General features: G+C 47.4%; 1 protein-coding gene across 8 annotated transcripts in view; it reads left to right on the top strand.

Annotated features, from left to right (window-relative positions):
* AMN1 (antagonist of mitotic exit network 1 homolog) overlaps positions 1 to 18,411 on the top strand; it is an 851,867-nt gene that overhangs the window by 810,087 nt on the left and 23,369 nt on the right. For all 8 annotated transcript variants that reach the window (XM_078673783.1, XM_078673782.1, XM_078673780.1 and 5 more), the window contains one exon: positions 4,531 to 4,642. In XM_078673783.1, coding sequence (XP_078529909.1) covers positions 4,531 to 4,642 — 112 coding nt within the window. The remainder of the gene's footprint in view (positions 1 to 4,530; positions 4,643 to 18,411) is intronic.

The raw sequence follows: 18,411 nt of genomic DNA, 5'->3' as shown, positions 1-18,411 counted from the left end.
CTATCGCCCTTCTAACATTCTTTGCTGCACCTCACCTCTTTGAGGAGGAGTAGAGATTACATTGGCTGGATGCAAAAACAGGTTTCAGCTTTTACACCGATTGTAACACCGAGTGGACTATCAGCTTTTTATTGGATTGCCTGGGACACCGAAAAGGCGAGAAGAAACTAAATTCCTCACCAACTCTGTATTCCTGTGTGTTCTGTGAACTGGACTCTTTTCCACCTAAAAAGAGCCCACATTAGATTTCTCTACACTGGTCACAGCTAATCAGATTTTGGCTCTGCATCTGCGGGTGTGGACAAGTCAGAAAACAACGGATGTCAGCTCGCATGAGTGACTCTGATATAGGCCTGCGCACGTCACTTCTGGCATGGAGTGATATTGATGCTGAACTGCTGGTCTGCCTACTTAATATTATCTGGATCCATCCTGACACCTAGAGGAATATCAAAAGGAGCGGAATCTGCTGTTAGTCTCTACCAGAAAGAGCGTCACCAAAGGTAAGTAACTTGTTTGTCAGGAGCATGCAGTGAAGTTTCAAGTTAAATGTAAATGTAAATGTACATGTATTTATATAGCGCAAATCACCAACACGGTATCTAAGCGCTCGCTTAGGGAACCCGACCTGGTATTCCCCTGTGAGATACACCGGCAGGGTATCCACAAGGTGAAAGCCAGGCATCCCGCCGCGAGGGGCCGTAGTGGAGATTAAGCAAGCTATTGCCCAGAGTCGCAGAGTGTGACCCCGTGAGTCAGAGTGTGACCCCGTGAGTTAAAATGTAGTGCTCTTAAAACCACACCATCAAAAACTCACGAGACTCTGGAAGTCTTTTTGAAAAAAAAACAGATTTTACTGCCTTCTTTCTGCTGGTATAAAAAGATCACCTAAGCTGCTCCACGTGCTTCCCAAAAGGAATTATGGTTAAGTTGTATGTGTTTGCAGCTGCGTATTTATCAAAGGAGTGTCAAGAAAGCAGAGCAATCTCATTGGTCAATGTTTTCTTTCTTTTTTAATAAACTATAATATTGACATTTCCAGAAGGGGCACAACAAAGGAAATAACAATAACTAAGACTTTCAAGATGGCCGATACAACCTGATAACTAGAGAGCATGTCTAGTGGTTTGGCAGTCAGAGGGGCGAGGTTACAATTTTAGATAACACATTGCAACAGAACCAAATTCCGATCTCCAGAAACGCCATCCATGGCCTCCAAATCTTCTGATGTTACTGAGGGCATTCACAGGCTTTGTGGATTGTGGCCTCCAAAGACGTGCATTAATCCATCCCAGACATCCATCTTTTGAGTCCTGCAGCCTTTGCCGCTCAGCTGTTTTTGGCATTATCCCTCTTAGTCAGGACCAGGTCCAAATGGACTAAAGCTTGTATGTATCTGTTGATATCAAGAACCCTGAGGATGTTCAGCAGTGCCAGGGGATACGGCACTGAGGTTGAAACAGACGACTGTTTTGGCCACCCCATCACAGAATGTTAGTACCACATTGCAGCCTCAGGACTGTATGGTAGAAGTCACCCCTCCACTACTTGGCACAGTAAATACATTGGAGAGGAGTTATATGCTATATTCATGTCATAGCTACATATACGGTATACCCGGTGTATGTAATGAAATTAAAATGCTCTGAATTTGGATAGGCTCACCACCTCCTAGAGGGCCACATCAGCTGTATGCAGAGTCTTCCTCATCCAGGGTCGTCACATCGTTCTCCCAGGAAGCTCTCAAACTTGTAAAAGTATCAGGTGTAGTAATGATTAAGGTTTTGTAGAGACTAGAGATTTTTTGTCAGTTAATATTGCCATAGTGATCTACGTGCATGCAATTGTAACTGGTAACAACCCCCAGGGTGTAGGCCCCAATGTGTCTTAACCTTTAAGCCCATTCGGGGCATCAGCAGGGGGCAGATATGAGCCAGCCTATAGTGCAGTCTACTTTGTCATTTTATTCTGCCATCCACTCGCTGCTAGGGAGACCCTCTAGGTCCTAGGCACTGCCAAAGTGGCAGGAGGGAAGACGGAGCATAGACTGGGGGGTTCCTTCCATAACTAAAGTTGAGTGGTGAGTGCACACATTTTGCTTCTGTAAGCCGGGTCAAAGTGAGACCTAAAGACCCAGTCCTTAACGATGACAAATTGGCATGTTCAGTAATAAGAAAAAAACATTAGCCATTTTCCACTCCATCAAACATTGATTTGTTGCATTTAGTAACAGGTACTTTACGAATACCATTGTCTCAGATGAACAGCCTTCAATGTATTATCAGTAGGGCAATATAGCCTGCTAAGCTCTGAGACTCCGTTCCGACTATGAACTGACTATGAACATTCACAAGTATCAGAAAGCCCTTATGCAATCACGAGAACGGAGCGTTAGGTCTGTAATCTGTTCAATGGCGTGATCACTGCTTTGCACTAAAAAATACTTATTTTCGCCCAGTTGGTCCAGAGTCCTGAGATATAATCATAGCATCTTCTATCTGTGAGATTTGTCTGGAGATCATATGTTGATATATAACTCACACAACGAGAAGGACACATAATAAATTAAACTACACGTACACTAGGGGGAGACCCTGAAAAGTGGGGAGGAGGGCAACAAAAGACAGGCCAACTTAGTTCCTGGCCACAAGTATCCAAAGTAATCGACAACCCTCCAGTCAATTAGGGAAAACCCTATGGGTTTTTGATTGTCCTCACCCACTAGATAGTGGCATGCTTCATCATAGGGCCGCTGACACACCCTTGTGCAATCCAACTCTCAGGGGGAAGCGCTATGGTTTACTGTAGTAATCTAATTTATCTTAGTACATCCTCTCAGACAGCTGCTCAGCAAGGATGAATGAGTTGTGTGTGTGGAATGTCAGAATGCCTGATGACAGTGTGATTGTAAATTTTCATCTATAACTTTAGATGTATAATGCACTATGTATCTTGTTCATCATTTATCTTTGTATTGGTGCATTATTGCAATCTTTATTGTTTGTTCACTCTAAGGGAAGAGGATATGTAGTAATCTAATTTATCTTAGTACATCCTCTCAGACAGCTGCTCAGCAAGGATGAATGAGTTGTGTGTGTGGAATGTCAGAATGCCTGATGACAGTGTGATTGGAATGTGAGAGTGCTTGCTAGTGAGGGAGAATGACAGTTGGAGAGAGTGGGCTTTGCAGCGGTCATGCAGCTCCTGGTGGGATTCCCTTTTCCAACTAAGTTACCTTCTTAAGATCTTCTATGGAACAACTATGGACTACAAATAAACCTCTACATGATAATACCACTTGGCTACACCTTGTCATCTATCCAGAAATAACTACAACATTTACGTTAAAGGATTATGAAACAAAATTATTTCATACTTGGGATCCCAAGTGCAGAGAACAAATAAAATGAAAACGACCTAAGGTGACACCCACCATATATTTAATATAGGTCCCTCTTAGTAGGATTAAAAACTCGAAAAGCTGGACCCCGGCACTCTAAATAGTATATGTGCAGTTCATAAATGAATTTACACTAGCAAAGAAAACAACATTTGAAAAAGACACCACTTCATTTGTTTTAATGAAGGTTTTCAGTTCTTGACTTGGTAGCACAGAAACAGCCATTCTAAATGGGTATATGTGAAAACCTACGAATCCATTACCCTGTCTGCTTGTACTGACATGTTTCTGCCTCTTATATCACCCAACAGGGTCGAAGGCCTTCCTCATGATACAGATCCCTTAAGCTTCGTAACACTCCTTCCTAGTTAGTCACTATATGTTAGGGAGGGTATGATATCTTCATGGTTGTCCATTTAATGCATTGAGGGGAAGGTGGATCTGCCTTACCTTCAATAAGTGGGCAGTAATCTGAAACATAGAATGGGCTACAAAATATAGACCAGAATCTGTGCCGCTGTACTGTGTTTGGGAACAATAAAGATGAAAATAATTCTGGAGATTCCCTGCTCGAGTTTTCCAAAATGGGTGTGAACTTGTTGAAGATACCACTGCTCAAGAAATACACTTGAGCGATTAGTTCTTTGTTAGGACAGGGGACTGGAAACGAAAAATTGTGTTATCACTGCTTTCATCACTAGTTAAGTCTATGAAATAAGTCCATTGTTAAAACTATAATTCTATATGAGCAGAGGCTCACTATTTTAAAAACATATGAGTGGGTGAACAAAGTATATACCGTAAAAAGCATAAAAGATACAATGAAGAAACATAGAACCAGCTGCAAGACATTGTAGTAGGGAAGAATGTTTCTTGTTCTTAAGGGAAAGAAATTCATAATAAATACATAAAACAATGTCAGAGAGATGATTGAGGGCAGTAACAATGAGTAAATACACTGAGTTAGAAAGTGTAAAGCAAGAGGTTATAGGCTATCTAAATGTCATATGTAGGTAGGAAATTCTGAAGAACGTATTGGCTTGTTCGTCCATATTAAAAAGCAAAATCAATGTTTAAATTAATTTACATATTTGCAAGAGCGTTCTATTTATGCATTTTTACCTTCACAGGAGATTCACATGGGCCGTTGTGTAAACCTGACAGATGAAGCTGTCGAAGCGGTTCTGACTTGCTGCCCTCAGGTCTACATTCTCCTCTTTCATGGGTGTCCTCTGGTAACAGGTTAGTGAATTAAACTCATCCTTTTCATTACTCATCCAAAGCTGTACTACTTAATTAGCTCCACTCCTTGATTTTAGAAGGCTGTAGTAACAGGTATTGCTACTCCTACATCAAAGACTCTTCATCATAATTCCTAACCTTTCGAGTATTGACAATCCATAGTCAACTGGTCAAGGAGTTCCTCTTTATCTTTAACCCAATCCTGTTAATTATGTAAATTTTCCATAAGGTCAAAGAGATCATACAGGAACATTTGCAGTAGCTTACTCATCTTCTTTAGGAACGGTCAGCTAGTGCCATTCCTTTTCCACAAAATATAGAATTTCTATTGAGATACGAAATGAGCCACCTCTGTTGCTTACTAAAATTACACATCTTCAGAGCATGGTTCCTGAGAAACTAAAACTTGCAGATTTTAGTTTTTTATTCGAATGCTATATTGTTCTAGTGACTCCTAGAATGCCATCCACTATATCCCAGTACAAAAGCAAATAGAAAGATCAGTGGTGTTACTTATTCATTGACTGTGTCCACAAAGATTATGCTAATCCTGATTAATAGCAATACAACAGGCCAGTGTAATCCTTTTCTATCCTTTTCAAGATCATCCGTAAGGACCGCACCAAACAAACAGGAGGAGGCATCGCCATCGTCCATAAGAACACCATCCGCATCTCAACCAGCTCAGAAGACAACCTCGCTATCGCCGAACACCTCCACTTCAAGATCCACATCGACCCCAAGACCACACTCAGAGGCACCCTCCTCTACAGACCCCCAGGACCCCGCACTCAATTTAGCGAAGACATCACTGACTTCGTCACCCCACACGCCCTCCCCTCAGAAGAATACATCCTGCTGGGAGACCTCAATTTCCATCTGGAAAAGAACAACGACAGGAACACTACCACCCTCCCTCAAACAAGTTGTTAACACCCCCACCCACTATGCAGGACACACACTCGACCCTATCTTCACCTCCAGCAATCACATCTCCTTCACTCACTCCACAACCCTCCACTGGACGGACCACAGTTGCATCCACTTCATTTACAATAAGCCCACGATCCACAACCACCCTCAACCAACTCCGCGAAGAAATTGGAACAAAATCACAATCGACCAAATCTCCACATCACTTCTCCAAAAAACCCCTGCCTATTCAACGAACCCTAACCAAGCCGCCATCAACCTCTCACAATGGTTAACCCAAACCGCTGACAAACTAGCCCCCCTAAAAAAAACATCAAATCAAGCTAGGAAGCAAGAACGCCCCATGGTTTAATGATGACCTTAAGAAATCCAAGAAACTCTGCCGCTCCCTTGAAAAAACCTGGAAAAAAGACCCAAACACTATCACCCAAGCCGCCTTCAAAAACGCCACCCGCAAACACCACCAACTAATCCGGACAGCCAAAAAATCAGCACTCAAAGACCGACTAGACAACAACACCCACAACAGCAAGGAACTTTTCAACATCATCAAAGAATTCACCAACCCCTCCGCCAGCTCCAACGACATCACCCCCTCTCAAGCCCCCTGCGACTCCCTCGCCTCTTTCTTCCATGACAAAATCGCCGACATTCATAACAGCTTTGACAACCAACCCGTAAACCAGTCAACCCCTCTCACCTCCGTACCTGTACCCCACCTGAATAACCTTCTCAACTGGAACCCAATCACCACAGAAGACACCATCCACCTAATGAACTCCATCCACTCCGGATCCCCCACAGACCCTTGCCCCCATCACATCTTCAACAAAGCAGACTCCATCATCGCACCCCATCTCCGAGACGTCATCAACTGCTCCCTCAAATCCGGCACATTCCCAGAAAAATGGAAACACGCCGAACTCGGCGCCCTTTTGAAGAAACCCACTGCTGACCCCACCAAACTCAAAAATTACCGCCCCATCTCGCTCCTCCCATTCCCTGCAAAGTCATTGAGAAAGCCGTCAACAATCAGCTCGCCGCCTTCCTCGAAACCAACAAATCACTCGACTCCTCACAGTCTGGCTTCCGAGCCAAACACAGCACCGAGACCGCCCTCATCGCAGCAACAGACGACATTCGAACTCTACTGGACAATGGAGACACAGTCGCCCTCATCCTCCTCGACCTCTCCGCAGCATTCGACACAGTATGTCATAGTACCCTAATACAACGCCTCAGCAACATCGGAATTCAAGGAAAAGCATTAGACTGGATCATCTCGTTCCTCACTGGAAGAACTCAGAGAGTCCGCCTCCCCCCTTTTAAGTCAGAGGCCACCGAAGTCATTTGCGGCGTTCCACAAGGATCTTCTCTCAGCCCTACCCTCTTCAATGTCTACATGAGCCCCCTCGCAACCATCGCACGTCAGCACAACCTCAACATCATCTCCTACGCTGATGACACTCAACTGATCCTCTCACTCACCAAAGACCCAACCACCGCCAAAACCAACCTTCATGAAGGGATGAAAGAAGTAGCCGAGTGGATGAAGCACAGCCGCCCGAAACTGAACTCGGACAAAACGGAAGTCCTCATCCTAGGTGCATCCCCTTCCGCCTGGGACGACTCTTGGTGGCCATTGGCCCTAGGAAAAGCTCCCATACCGACGGACCACGCACGGAACCTGGGCATCATCCTGGACTCCTCTCTCTCAATGACCAGACAAATCAACGCCGTCTCATCATCATGCTTCAACATCCTACGTATGCTCAAAAAATCTTTTCGCTGGATCCCAACCGAAACAAGAAAAACGGTCACCCACGCACTGGTTACAAGCCGTCTGGACTACGGAAACACCCTTTACCGCGGCACCACCACAATACTGCTGAAAAAACTCCAACGCATCCAAAACGCCTCAGCCAAACTCATACTAGACATCCCCCGCACAGACCACATCTCCGGTCACCTGAAAGACCTTCACTGGCTCCCCGTCAACAAAAGAATAACGTTCCGCCTCCTCACCCACGCACACAAAGCCCTCTACGATTTTGGACCTGATTGCCTCAACACGCGCCTTTCCTTCTACACTCCCACCCGCCAACTGCGTTCGTCCAACCAAGCCCTCGCCGCTGTGCCGCGCATCCACAAAGCCACCATGGGGGGAAGGTCCTTCTCCTACTTAGCGGCCAAAACCTGGAATTCCCTTCCCATCTACCTCCGCATTACCCAAAACCACCTAGCCTTCAGAAAACAGCTTAAAACCTGGATATTCGATAGGTAAACCTCCCCCCCTTCCTCAAGCGCCTTGAGACCCTCTGGGTATGTAGTGCGCTATATAAATTCTGACTTGACTTGACTTGACTACCTGCAGTCATCCAATGAAAGAACAAGCTTCCACTTCCTTGGTTTTCTTCAGTTGGTTTTTCCCTGTCAGTAGGTATGCTGTGCAGTGTGATTAATTGCTAGTACAATTAAAGTGCAAACTCTTCGGACTCCTGTCTTCCTGTGACCTTAAGCTATACTTTAGCAAAAATACTTTTCTTTCGGCACTTGCTGAGTTTATGCGAGTTTAGGCCACTTAGTGAAATCAAAGACGCTCAAACTACACTGGATAAAGGATTCCATTGGGATGAAGTGATCTTTAGAAGCCATCTCAACTTCATGCCAAAGTCGTTAATTGTTTTTTGCCTAAATACAGAAGTAAATCATTTTACATTATTTCCTTATCTGCAAACTTCCACGAGTAGGGTATTTTGCATAATATTGTTGACATGTTATCCCCTTTAACCAAATAAAACCAAATAATGTTTTTCCTTTTGACCACATTTGCATCACTTTTCTCTATCCAGCATTGCTCTCTTATCCATAGACTATCCCTGCTGATCACACCGTAGCCAATTCTGCATATGTTGCTTTATCAGATGCTTTCTGGCAGCTTGGCATGCATTTAAGAATTTCCCAGAGGCAGTGCATAATTCTGCCAATAATGCCAGCAAGCCATAGGAAACACATTTGTATAAACTGGTTGTCTGCTAGCTACTTCTTTGCTCTCCAACTTCTAGTTGCAGCAAATATACCTGGCTCTCTTGCTTCCAGCTGGGCTCACACTCTATAAGTGTGTATATGTAATAGACAGCTTTTGTCCAGGACAGTTGCATAACACGTTTTGTACAACTTTGAACAGCACTGGGAAGCAGTTTTCGTTTCAAAGAGAGGTTGCAGCCTATCACAATAGATAAGAACACGAGAGAGGTGGTCCAAAACATTGCTGCTGGTGAGAATAAGCTTGAGAACTTAATTTAACAAGCATTGGCATAGCCAATAGGTCTGGCCTTTCGGACCTTATAAGTGTTTAGCCATGCAACAGTTAATGTTGTTGCAGTAGTAGTGATATGTGTGTCCCTAATGTGCCTTAATGAGGTTATCGTACTGTATGCAACAGTTCTTGTGTGACGCCGCAATTGGGGGGGAATGTTTATGTTCTCTGCATAACCAAAAATAAAGTAAAAAAAAAATGTTGTTGCAGTAAGGATATTGTGCTACATAACTAAATACTTATAAGGTCCCAAAGGCGAGACCTATTGGCTATACCCATTGCTTTTTTGGGGGGGGGAGGGGTAACATGTTTCCTACTTTTGAGATGCCTTTTCACTCATGCATTCCCCCACTGTGGCAGTAGAAATTAAATAAAAAGTAATAAATAGCGAATAGGCAGAGTGGGGACACATGGGATAATGGAATCAGTGAAGAAAACCTCCTTAACCATTTCCAAAGGAATGTAAATGCTCTTTTGAAGACCTGTGAAAAACTTGTCTGTCGGAGATAAGATGCCAGAAACACCAGCTCTAGCAGCATCAGCATCCGGGCTGAGACACACGCGGAGGAGGACTTGGGTGGGGGCAGGGGAAGACGGGGGGGGGGGTCACTGGGCAGAACGCGACGCCGGAGGAGATCGACGCCTTCCTTACGGCCATGAGGTTGCTCACTCCTCCGTCGGGTTCCGCGGCGCCTTCGGGCCAAGCGGCCCCGACTGGGACTCCAAGCGGGCCGGGTGCTTCGGCGCCGTCGGGGACTTCAGTTCCGGCGACGCAGGGCCCCGCTGGATCCGGGTCGTCGCCAGTCGACCTTACGACCTCGCCGGCGCCGGTCCCTAGGGTGTTGCCTCTGGCGCCGTCCACGGACGACGTCATCCCCCAGTCCCCCCCCCCTCGCTCCGGTACCGACGCCGGAGCGGCGCCACTCGACGCCGATGGGAGATTTTTTCCTGAGTACCAGGAGATGGGTGGTGAGGCGAATTGGGAGGGGTCTGAGGACCCTCTGGCACGTGAGTGCCAGTCTTATCAGGACTGGGCAGGTGAGCTAGGGGATGCCAGTGGTTTGGACACTTCGCCAGACACTGGTTTTGTCTCCCCTCCTACTGTGGCTTCGGAGGAGGGGGCTGCCTATAGTGTGGTGTTGACGTGGGCGGCCAAGACCTTATCCCTTGAACTCCCCGTCGCGGCCGTGAGGACTGACCTCCTCACTGAGGTCCTTAAACCGCAAGCAAGCTCTTCGGAGCCTCGTTTAATGAGGCCTTGTCTGACGTTCTACTGGGCACCTGGTCCAGGCCCGCTACAGGTCCCCCTGTAGATAGGAACGTGGGCAGACGCCACCGCCCGGCTCCGGGCGACCCTTGCTTCCTGTCCACCCACCCCACTCCCGAGAGCCTGGCCTCTAACTCCCAGACCGCATTCCCGACGGCTCCCCCCGATCGGGAATCCAAGAGGTACGAACAATATGGCAAAAAGATGTTCTCCTCACTGAGTTTAGGGTTGCGGTCCGTTAACACCACGTGCCTCTTGGGCGGTTATACCCACTCTCTGTGGGACACGGTCGCGGACGTGCTGCCACAATGTCCGGAGGAGGCCGAGACTAAACTCACCCAAGCCCTTGCGGAGGGTCGAGATGCGGCACGGTACTCCATCCGATTTGGGCTGGATACAACGGACTCGCTGGGTAGAGCGATGGCAACGAAGGTGGCGATTCGTCGCCACGCCTGGCTGAGGTCCGCCAACTCTTCGGCTGATGTCCAAAACACCCATATGGACATGCCGTTTGATGGCCGTCGCCTCTTTGGCGACAAAGCAGACAGTGCGCTTGAGCGCTTTAAGGACTCCAGGGCTACGGCCAAGTCCTTGGGCCTGTCGGCCTCGCGCCAGCAATCCGCTGCCTTTCGCCCCTTTCGTGGCCAAGGAAAGGACGCCCCCACACGTCCTGTCAGCCACGGGCCGCAGACTAACATCCAGCGTGGTGGCGGATGTGGTAACCGCCGTGGCGGTGCCCGGGGACAACGGCGAGGCCAGTCCACATCTACCCTGCAGCATCTGCCTCAAAGCCCTCCTAGTCCGAGCTTTCAGGCCCACGTGACGACAGTGGGGGGCATGGTTCGCCATCACCTCCTCCACTGGCGCAACATCACATCGGACAGGTGGGTGCTACAAATTCGTTTGAAGGGGCTACTCCCTCCCCTTCGAGGCGACCCCTCCAGCCATGCCACCGCAGTACCACTGCGTGTCGGGGATCACTTGAATCTTCTACGAGAGGAAGTTGCGGCCCTCTTGGCCAAGGGGGCCATTGAGCGCGTAACGGAGCCAGAAGTAGGGTGTGGTTGTTACTCCCACTACTTTCTGGTTCCCAAGAAGGGAAAAGGGGGCCTACACCCTATCTTGGACCTGCCGAACGTCAACGGCTTCCTCCGGAAGGAGAGGTTCAAGATGCTGACACTGGCTCAGGTCTTAGCTACCCTGGACCCGGGAGACTGGATGGTAGCGTTGGACTTGCAGGACGCTTATTTCCACATCCCTGTCCTGCCGGCCCACCGGCGCTACCTGCGGTTCACGGTAGGCCACGAGCACTTTCAGTTTACCGTGCTCCCCTTCGGCCTTACCAGCGCCCCATGAGTGTTCACGAAAGTGATGGCAGTGGTTGCAGCTCATCTGCGCAGGTTAGGGGTTTCAGTCTTCCCCTAACTCGACGACTGGTTGTTGAAGGCGGGTTCGCCCCAGACTGTCGTCAGCCACCTCCAGACTACGGCCACCTCCTGCACCTGCTGGGGTTCTCCATTAATGTGCCGAATTCGCACCTGTGTCCCTCTCAGAAGTTCCTCTTCATCGGAGCGGTTCTAGACTCGGTGCAGTTTCGGGTGGGTTTATCCTCCCGAACAGCGGGTTCGGGATATTCAGGCTCTGATTCCGATCTTTCAGACTTTATCCCGAGTCTCGGTCAGGTTGACGCTGCGGCTTCTGGGGCTGATGGACTCCTGCATCCTTCTGCTGCATCACGCCAGGTGGCGGATGCGGGCTCTGCAGTGGGACCTAAAGTTTCAGTGGGCCCAGCATCAGGGCAACTTGTCCGACCATGTCTTGATCTCGGAGGGCACTGCAAGACAGTTGCAGTGGTGGCTCATGGACCGCGATTGGGTCAGCGGCAGATCCCTCTCCCTACCCCAACCGGACCATGTAGTTGTGACGGAGGCCTCCCTCCAGGGCTGGGGAGGCCATATGGGAGAGGCGGAGATCAGAGGCCTCTGGTCTCCGGCAGAGTCCCAGCTCCATATCAACCTTCTGGAACTGCGGGCGATCCGGCTTGCACTGAAGGCATTCCTGCCCTCTGTCCGGGGGAGTGTAGTGCAGTTGTTCACGGACAACACCACCGCCATGTGGTACTGCAACAAACAGGGAGGGGTGGGGTCGTTGACCCTATGCCAGGAGGCTCTGCGCCTCTGGCAGTGGCTGGAACATCAGGGCGTGACCCTGGTGGGTCAACACCTGGCAGGTTCGCTGAACGCCAGGGCGGACGAACTCAGCCGTCGGTGCATGATGGATCGCGAATGGCGTCTGAACTAGGACGTGGCACGAGGCCTCTTTCAGCAGTGGCGAGAGCCTTGGTTAGATCTATTCGCCACAGAAGAGAACGCGCAATGTCATCAGTTCTGCGCGTTGGAATTTCAAAGGCGGCACTCGCTGGGAGACGCTTTTCATTGCGAGTGGACTTGCGGTCTGTTGTATGCATTTCCGCCTATACCACTTCTGCCCAGAGTGCTAAAGAAGATCAGGCGCGACCGGGCCCAAGTAATCCTTGTGGCTCAGGACTGGACACGGAGGTTCTGGTATCCCGAGCTACTCAGCATGTCTGTCGATCCCCCGATTCGTCTGCCCCTTCAGGAGGACCTTCTGTCGCAGCAGCAGGGGACGGTCCTCCACCCGAACCTGTCCAGTCTCCACTTACATGCGTGGAGATTGAGAGGCGGCAGTTGAGGCCATTTGACTTGCCTCCTGAAGTCTGTAATGTCATTCTGGCAGCCAGGCGTCCCTCCACAAAATCGGTATACGCCTGCAGGTGGAACAAATTTGTAGCACGGTGCACAGCAAAGGCTGTGGATCCCCTTTCTGCCCCTCTTTCAGAGGTTCTCCTGTTTCTTCTTTCTCTTGCCCAGCAGGGCTCTGCTCTGGGCACTCTGAAGGGCTACCTCTCGGCCATGTCCGCCTTCTTAAGGCTACCTGATCAGCCCTCTTGGTTCAAGTCCCCGGTTGTAAGTAGGTTTTTGAAGGGCATTACTCATATGTTTCCTCCAGTTCCTTTCGTGATGCCTCAGTGGGACTTGAACCTTTTTTATAACTTTTCTGATGTGCGCTCCCTTTGAGCCACTTCATAACTGTCCTCTTCGCCTCCTTACTCTGAAGACTGCTTCCCTGGTTGCCATCACCTCTGCCAGGAGAGTGAGTGAGCTCCAGGCCCTTTCTTCTAAGCCTCCTTTCCTTTCACTCCATCCGGACAAAGTTGTGTTGCGGACGCGACCCTCTTTCTTGCCCAAGGTAGTCACAGCCTTCCACATCGGGCAGTCCATCACTTTGCCCACCTTCTTTCCACCTCCGCATCCCTCGAAAGAGGAAGAGATTCTCCACCGTCTGGACCAAAAACGTGCGCTCTCATTCTATCTGGATCGCACACGCCAGTTCCGGGTGGATGACCAACTCTTTGTTGGTTACGTGGGCGCTAAGAAGGGACGGGTGGTGCACAAACGAACCATTTCTCGATGAGTCGTCTTGCGCATCAAGGCTTGTTACTCTTTGGCTCGAAAGGAACCTCCTGTGGGGCTTCGTGCCCATTCCACACGGGCTACGGCTGCTACTACTGCCCTGGGCCGGGGAATCCCCTTGCAGGACATCTGTCAGGCAGCTATGTGGGCCTCGTTGCACACGTTCACAAGACACTACTCCATGGACAGCCAAGTCCAGAGAGATGGCTTTTTTGGCCGTTCCGTTCTCCAGGACTTTCTGGTGTGATCATTGGCTCGCAGACCCACCACCAGGGTTGGTATTGCTGGGGTATCTATTCTAAGGTAAGGAATCTAATACTAACTTGTTTCTTTCAGATGCACAAGTTACTTACCTTCGGTAACGATATATCTGCAAGAAACAGTAGTTAGTATTAGATTCCTTACCGCCCCACCCATCCTCCCCGTTCTGCGAACCGATATCTAGGGTTAAGGACATTTCCTTTCAGATCCCTAGTTTCTTGGCACCAGTGTTGGTTTTTATCATGGCTCTGCGTTTTTGGCGCGGAAAAGCTGTGTATAAGAACTGACGTCAGCGAGCGAGGGTGGCGTTTAAGTACTCCGGCGACGTCATCCCGACGACGGACGCGGTGCCGCAGACGACGCCTACCGACGTGCAAGGGTACTGCTACGTAAAAGTTTCCGGATCCAGTCTGACGCCTGGGGATATTCTAAGGTAAGGAATCTAATACTAACTACTGTTTCTTACAGATATATCGTTACCGAAGGTAAGTAACTTGTGCGTTATGGGGCTAAGGCTGCTGGCAGAGTTCTGTGTGTACTCACCAGGTCTACCGTACCACAGCAGCAAGGTAGCCCCGCTGGTTAATGCGCCTGCTGCAGAGACGTGCAGTATCACAATGCTCCATAGAGGGGCAGTGTGAGTGCTGCAAAGCACAGCATTAACACGCTGGTCTGGGACTTGAATTGCATGTAGATAGCTCAGTGGGTCACAGATTGTGTTGCTGAGAATGATGTGAAGTCCTAAATTACAATTGTTTGATCTGTGCAGCTTACTGAGGTATGAACCCACTGCTTATTTAAGTACTGTTTTAACTCTGACCCAGAGGAGCTGTTTCTTTTTGGGTGATTTGTTTTCTGTCGCGCTTTCAACAGAAGTAGCTGCTTCCCAGCGCTGCAGCAGTCAGCACTATACAGCAAGTATTAGCTTTAGCAATGTTTTTTGGTCACATAGGGTACCGGAGCTGGTGCGAAGCATGGCTTGAAATGTTTTTTTTTTTTAAAGTGCTATGACGCAACCAGCGCTAATGTGATTTAAACCAACATGTAAATTAAAATAAAACATCTCTGCCCCAAAGAAACCAACTGCGTGGACACGTTTTGATGTAAATCTGCTGGGAATAAAACAAGGTACAATGAAGCCTATGTTATGGGGCATTTGCTGCTGCCAGAGTTCTATGTGTACTCCCCAGGTTTACCGTACCAGAGCAGCAAGGTAGCCCCGCTGTTTAATGCGCCTGCTGCAGAGACTTGCAGTGTCACGATGCTCCATAGAAGGGCAGTGTGAGTGCTGCAAAGCACAGCATTAACACGCTGGTCTGGGTCTTGTATTGCATGTAGATAGCTCAGTGGGTCACAGATTGTGTTGGTGAGAATGTTGTTTATGTTATCTGAAGTCCTAAATTACAATTGTTTGGTCTGTGCAGCTTACTGAGGTATGAACCCTATGCTTATTTAAGTACTGTTTAAACTCTGACCCGGAGGAGCTGTTTCTTTCTGGTTGATTTGTTTACTGTAGCGCTTTCAACACGGTGTTGCAGCAGTCAGCACTATACTGCAAGTATTAGCTTTAGCAATGTTTTTTGGTCACATTGCGCACCGGAGCTGTTGCGAAGCATGGCGTAAAATGTTTTTTTTTTTTAAAGTGCCATGACGCACCCAGCCCTAATGTGATTTAAACAAGCATTGGCCGCGCGGAATGCATAGATGAGGGCTGCAGCGGGAGAGAGAGGCGGACTGAGTTGTGTGCGCGCGAAAGCACTTAATGAGCCATGACGGCTCATAACTGTAAAACAAGGCAGGCTTAATGAGATAAGAAAGGCAGATGGCGGCTGCGCACGTTCACGCGCACATGCACGCACGATTTAGGCCAGGAAAAGCTTGTGTGTAGTACTTTGAAAAACCCCCTTACTAAAGTCGAGCAAGCAGCTCATGCGCTGCTCTAGGCTCGACCTAAAAAACAAGCAATGGCCTCGCAGCCGTGAAACTGACACGCCCGTGCGGCGCGAAAGTCCGATGGTAGCTGTGCACGTCGCGCACGCTTGTGCGCGTGACAGTAAGCTGGTGGCCGGGAAAAGTAGCACTTTTAAAAGCAAGCTACTAAATGTCTCGCCAGACAGCACATGCGCTGGCTCAGGCGAGACCTAAAAAGTAGAGGGGTCTCATTGCTCAACTGTTGTAACACATTGTCCCCTCTGCTTTCAATGAATTTGACCATATTTGTTTCACTTGAAATATATTGGACTTGTTTTGGCATTTTCTTTCATGGGGTTTTGTTGAGTTGTTTAGTGTGAAATTTTTTATCTTTTCAGTCGTATGTTATAGGGAGTCTAACTGTGGAAGCCGATTACATAGAATCTGTAGGTGTGAAAGTTGAAGTGGATGGGGGACATAATTAGTATTGCATAGTGTGCCTGATCCTACATGAAAATGGTATTTATATATATTTATTTTTTAGATATATATATATTTTTTTATATTTGTGGGTTTTATTTGTACTGCTTTAAATTGATTTTGTATGATGCTTACGAGTTTGGTTGTGATGGTAGCAGATGTGGAAAAATCTTCAACCACTGCTTTGGGTGATCACTCAGAAAAAGTTGAACCAACTTGAGAACCTGCAGGGTTTAATGGAGAGTTAAAATCTGGTTTTCTAATAAATCTTTATTTAATTTTGCCTTCCTACATCTGTTTATTAAGGGGTAATAGCACTCCACTATCAACATCAGCATATTTTCTCATGGAATACCTGCCCAATTTCTAGTTCATCTAAAGAATAGATTTTTTACCGTTGAAGCCATTTAAGCTGTACTAAAATGATAAATGTTTTGTAAACGCATGAGTTTTGTTTTCTGACATACCGACACAATTTGAATCGAGCGTTCTCAATATTACTAGGCAAGTGTCTGTTTATGGAGGATGCAGTCTGTGAAGTTAATTTGCACCGTGTTTGCAGGCACAGAACGGCTGTCCTGAATATTAAAACCATATTATTGACTCAGTCAAAAGACTCTGGAGGCAATGGACTTCGGTGATACATCAGGAGACAGGACACTGCTTGCTGACATGATACTTTTAAGAAATGGCGATTAGACTTGAAAAGATTCTCTGCTCTTGTGGTCTGGCTGCTACCAGGCCATGTCAAATAGTCAGCTATTTGTAAAATAGTATTGTCAAATCAGGAAAATATATTTTTAAAGAACCTTCATACGAGTAATACTAGTTTGGTAAATGTACCATTGCTTGTGGGTATTGGCACTTCTCAATGGAAACTTTGCAAAAACAGATAATTTTAATCTGTAAAGAGCAGGAACATTTCTACATTGGCATTTGCAGTTTAGTGGCCTTAACTAAAGAATAACTGAGATCTATTGTTAGTTACTTCCTGATGCCACCTTGCACAATGAACTATCGAGGAAGAGAATTGGAGTCCCACCATGTGGCATTAGAAGCACATATTACTTGGTATTGGAATTTGGTTTGAACAAACAAAACTACGAACACTGGGCAACGTTCGTGCAGTACTACCGAGAGGTTTGTGCGGCCCCTGCAAACATAATGAAGTCAACCCTAAAAATGATCTTTATGAAAGCCAATAATTCATGGAGCAACGGCCTGAAAACTGTCTGCACTGCATTACAGCTTGATATGACCAAACTCAGGATCTAACCTATCAGCCTGGTAGAAGTTTGAGCATTGTCCAGAGAAGAAGATATGAAGGAGTTGAATCGTTCCAAAAGGAACATTGGGGATACTTGTAAGCTCCTATGATGATCGGTTATAGCAACCATACCTGGATTCTGCATTGAACAAGATAATTTTAAAGCAAATCTTAACAGTGAGGCTTATGGCATTGCCGATAAAAGATATCAAACAAACAGGAGAGGGGAGGTAGAGTAGTTCAGAAGGATTCGTACTCCACAGACTGATATGTATAAACACAAGGAATCCTCCTTGAAATGACAGGGAAGTGTTCACCACAGTGGTATGGGAGCACTTAGTGTTTCTTAAAATACCCCTCACACACCAAAAGGCCCCTTGGTGTCATGCTTCATCAGAGGGGTCTTCGCACCCCGCTAGCGGGATGCGGCGTGCTGCGACCTACGACTACGCGGGAGCACTTTTAGTTTTTGACTATATGTGGTGCATGTGAGTGAGTATGATATTTATGTGAGTGGTGGGATTTTAGTGAAGTGATTAAAAAGTACCTGGCTCGTGGGTGTAGTAGAAAAAACTTTTATTCATGGCCCCGGGCTGGCACTATTAAAAGAAGTGAAGTGCAAGGTGTGTATTGTCATGATTATGGACAACACCTCATGTGTGCGTCGACATGTTTCGGAGGCAAAGCTCCTTCTTCAGGACAGGGGCACAACTTCCCCACCTTACTCACGTTTCACTAATGGGTACAGATGTATTAATGTTATTAACAAAAGTGAAGCAAAAACTATAAATATGTGTAGGTAAAATACAGGCTATTATGTGCCTACAGCGGTTTGGC

This window comes from Lissotriton helveticus, chromosome 1_1, assembly GCF_964261635.1.
Source record: "Lissotriton helveticus chromosome 1_1, aLisHel1.1, whole genome shotgun sequence".
In the NCBI taxonomy this organism is placed as follows: Eukaryota; Metazoa; Chordata; class Amphibia; order Caudata; family Salamandridae; genus Lissotriton; species Lissotriton helveticus.
This window is presented reverse-complemented; position numbering and strand designations above follow the sequence as displayed.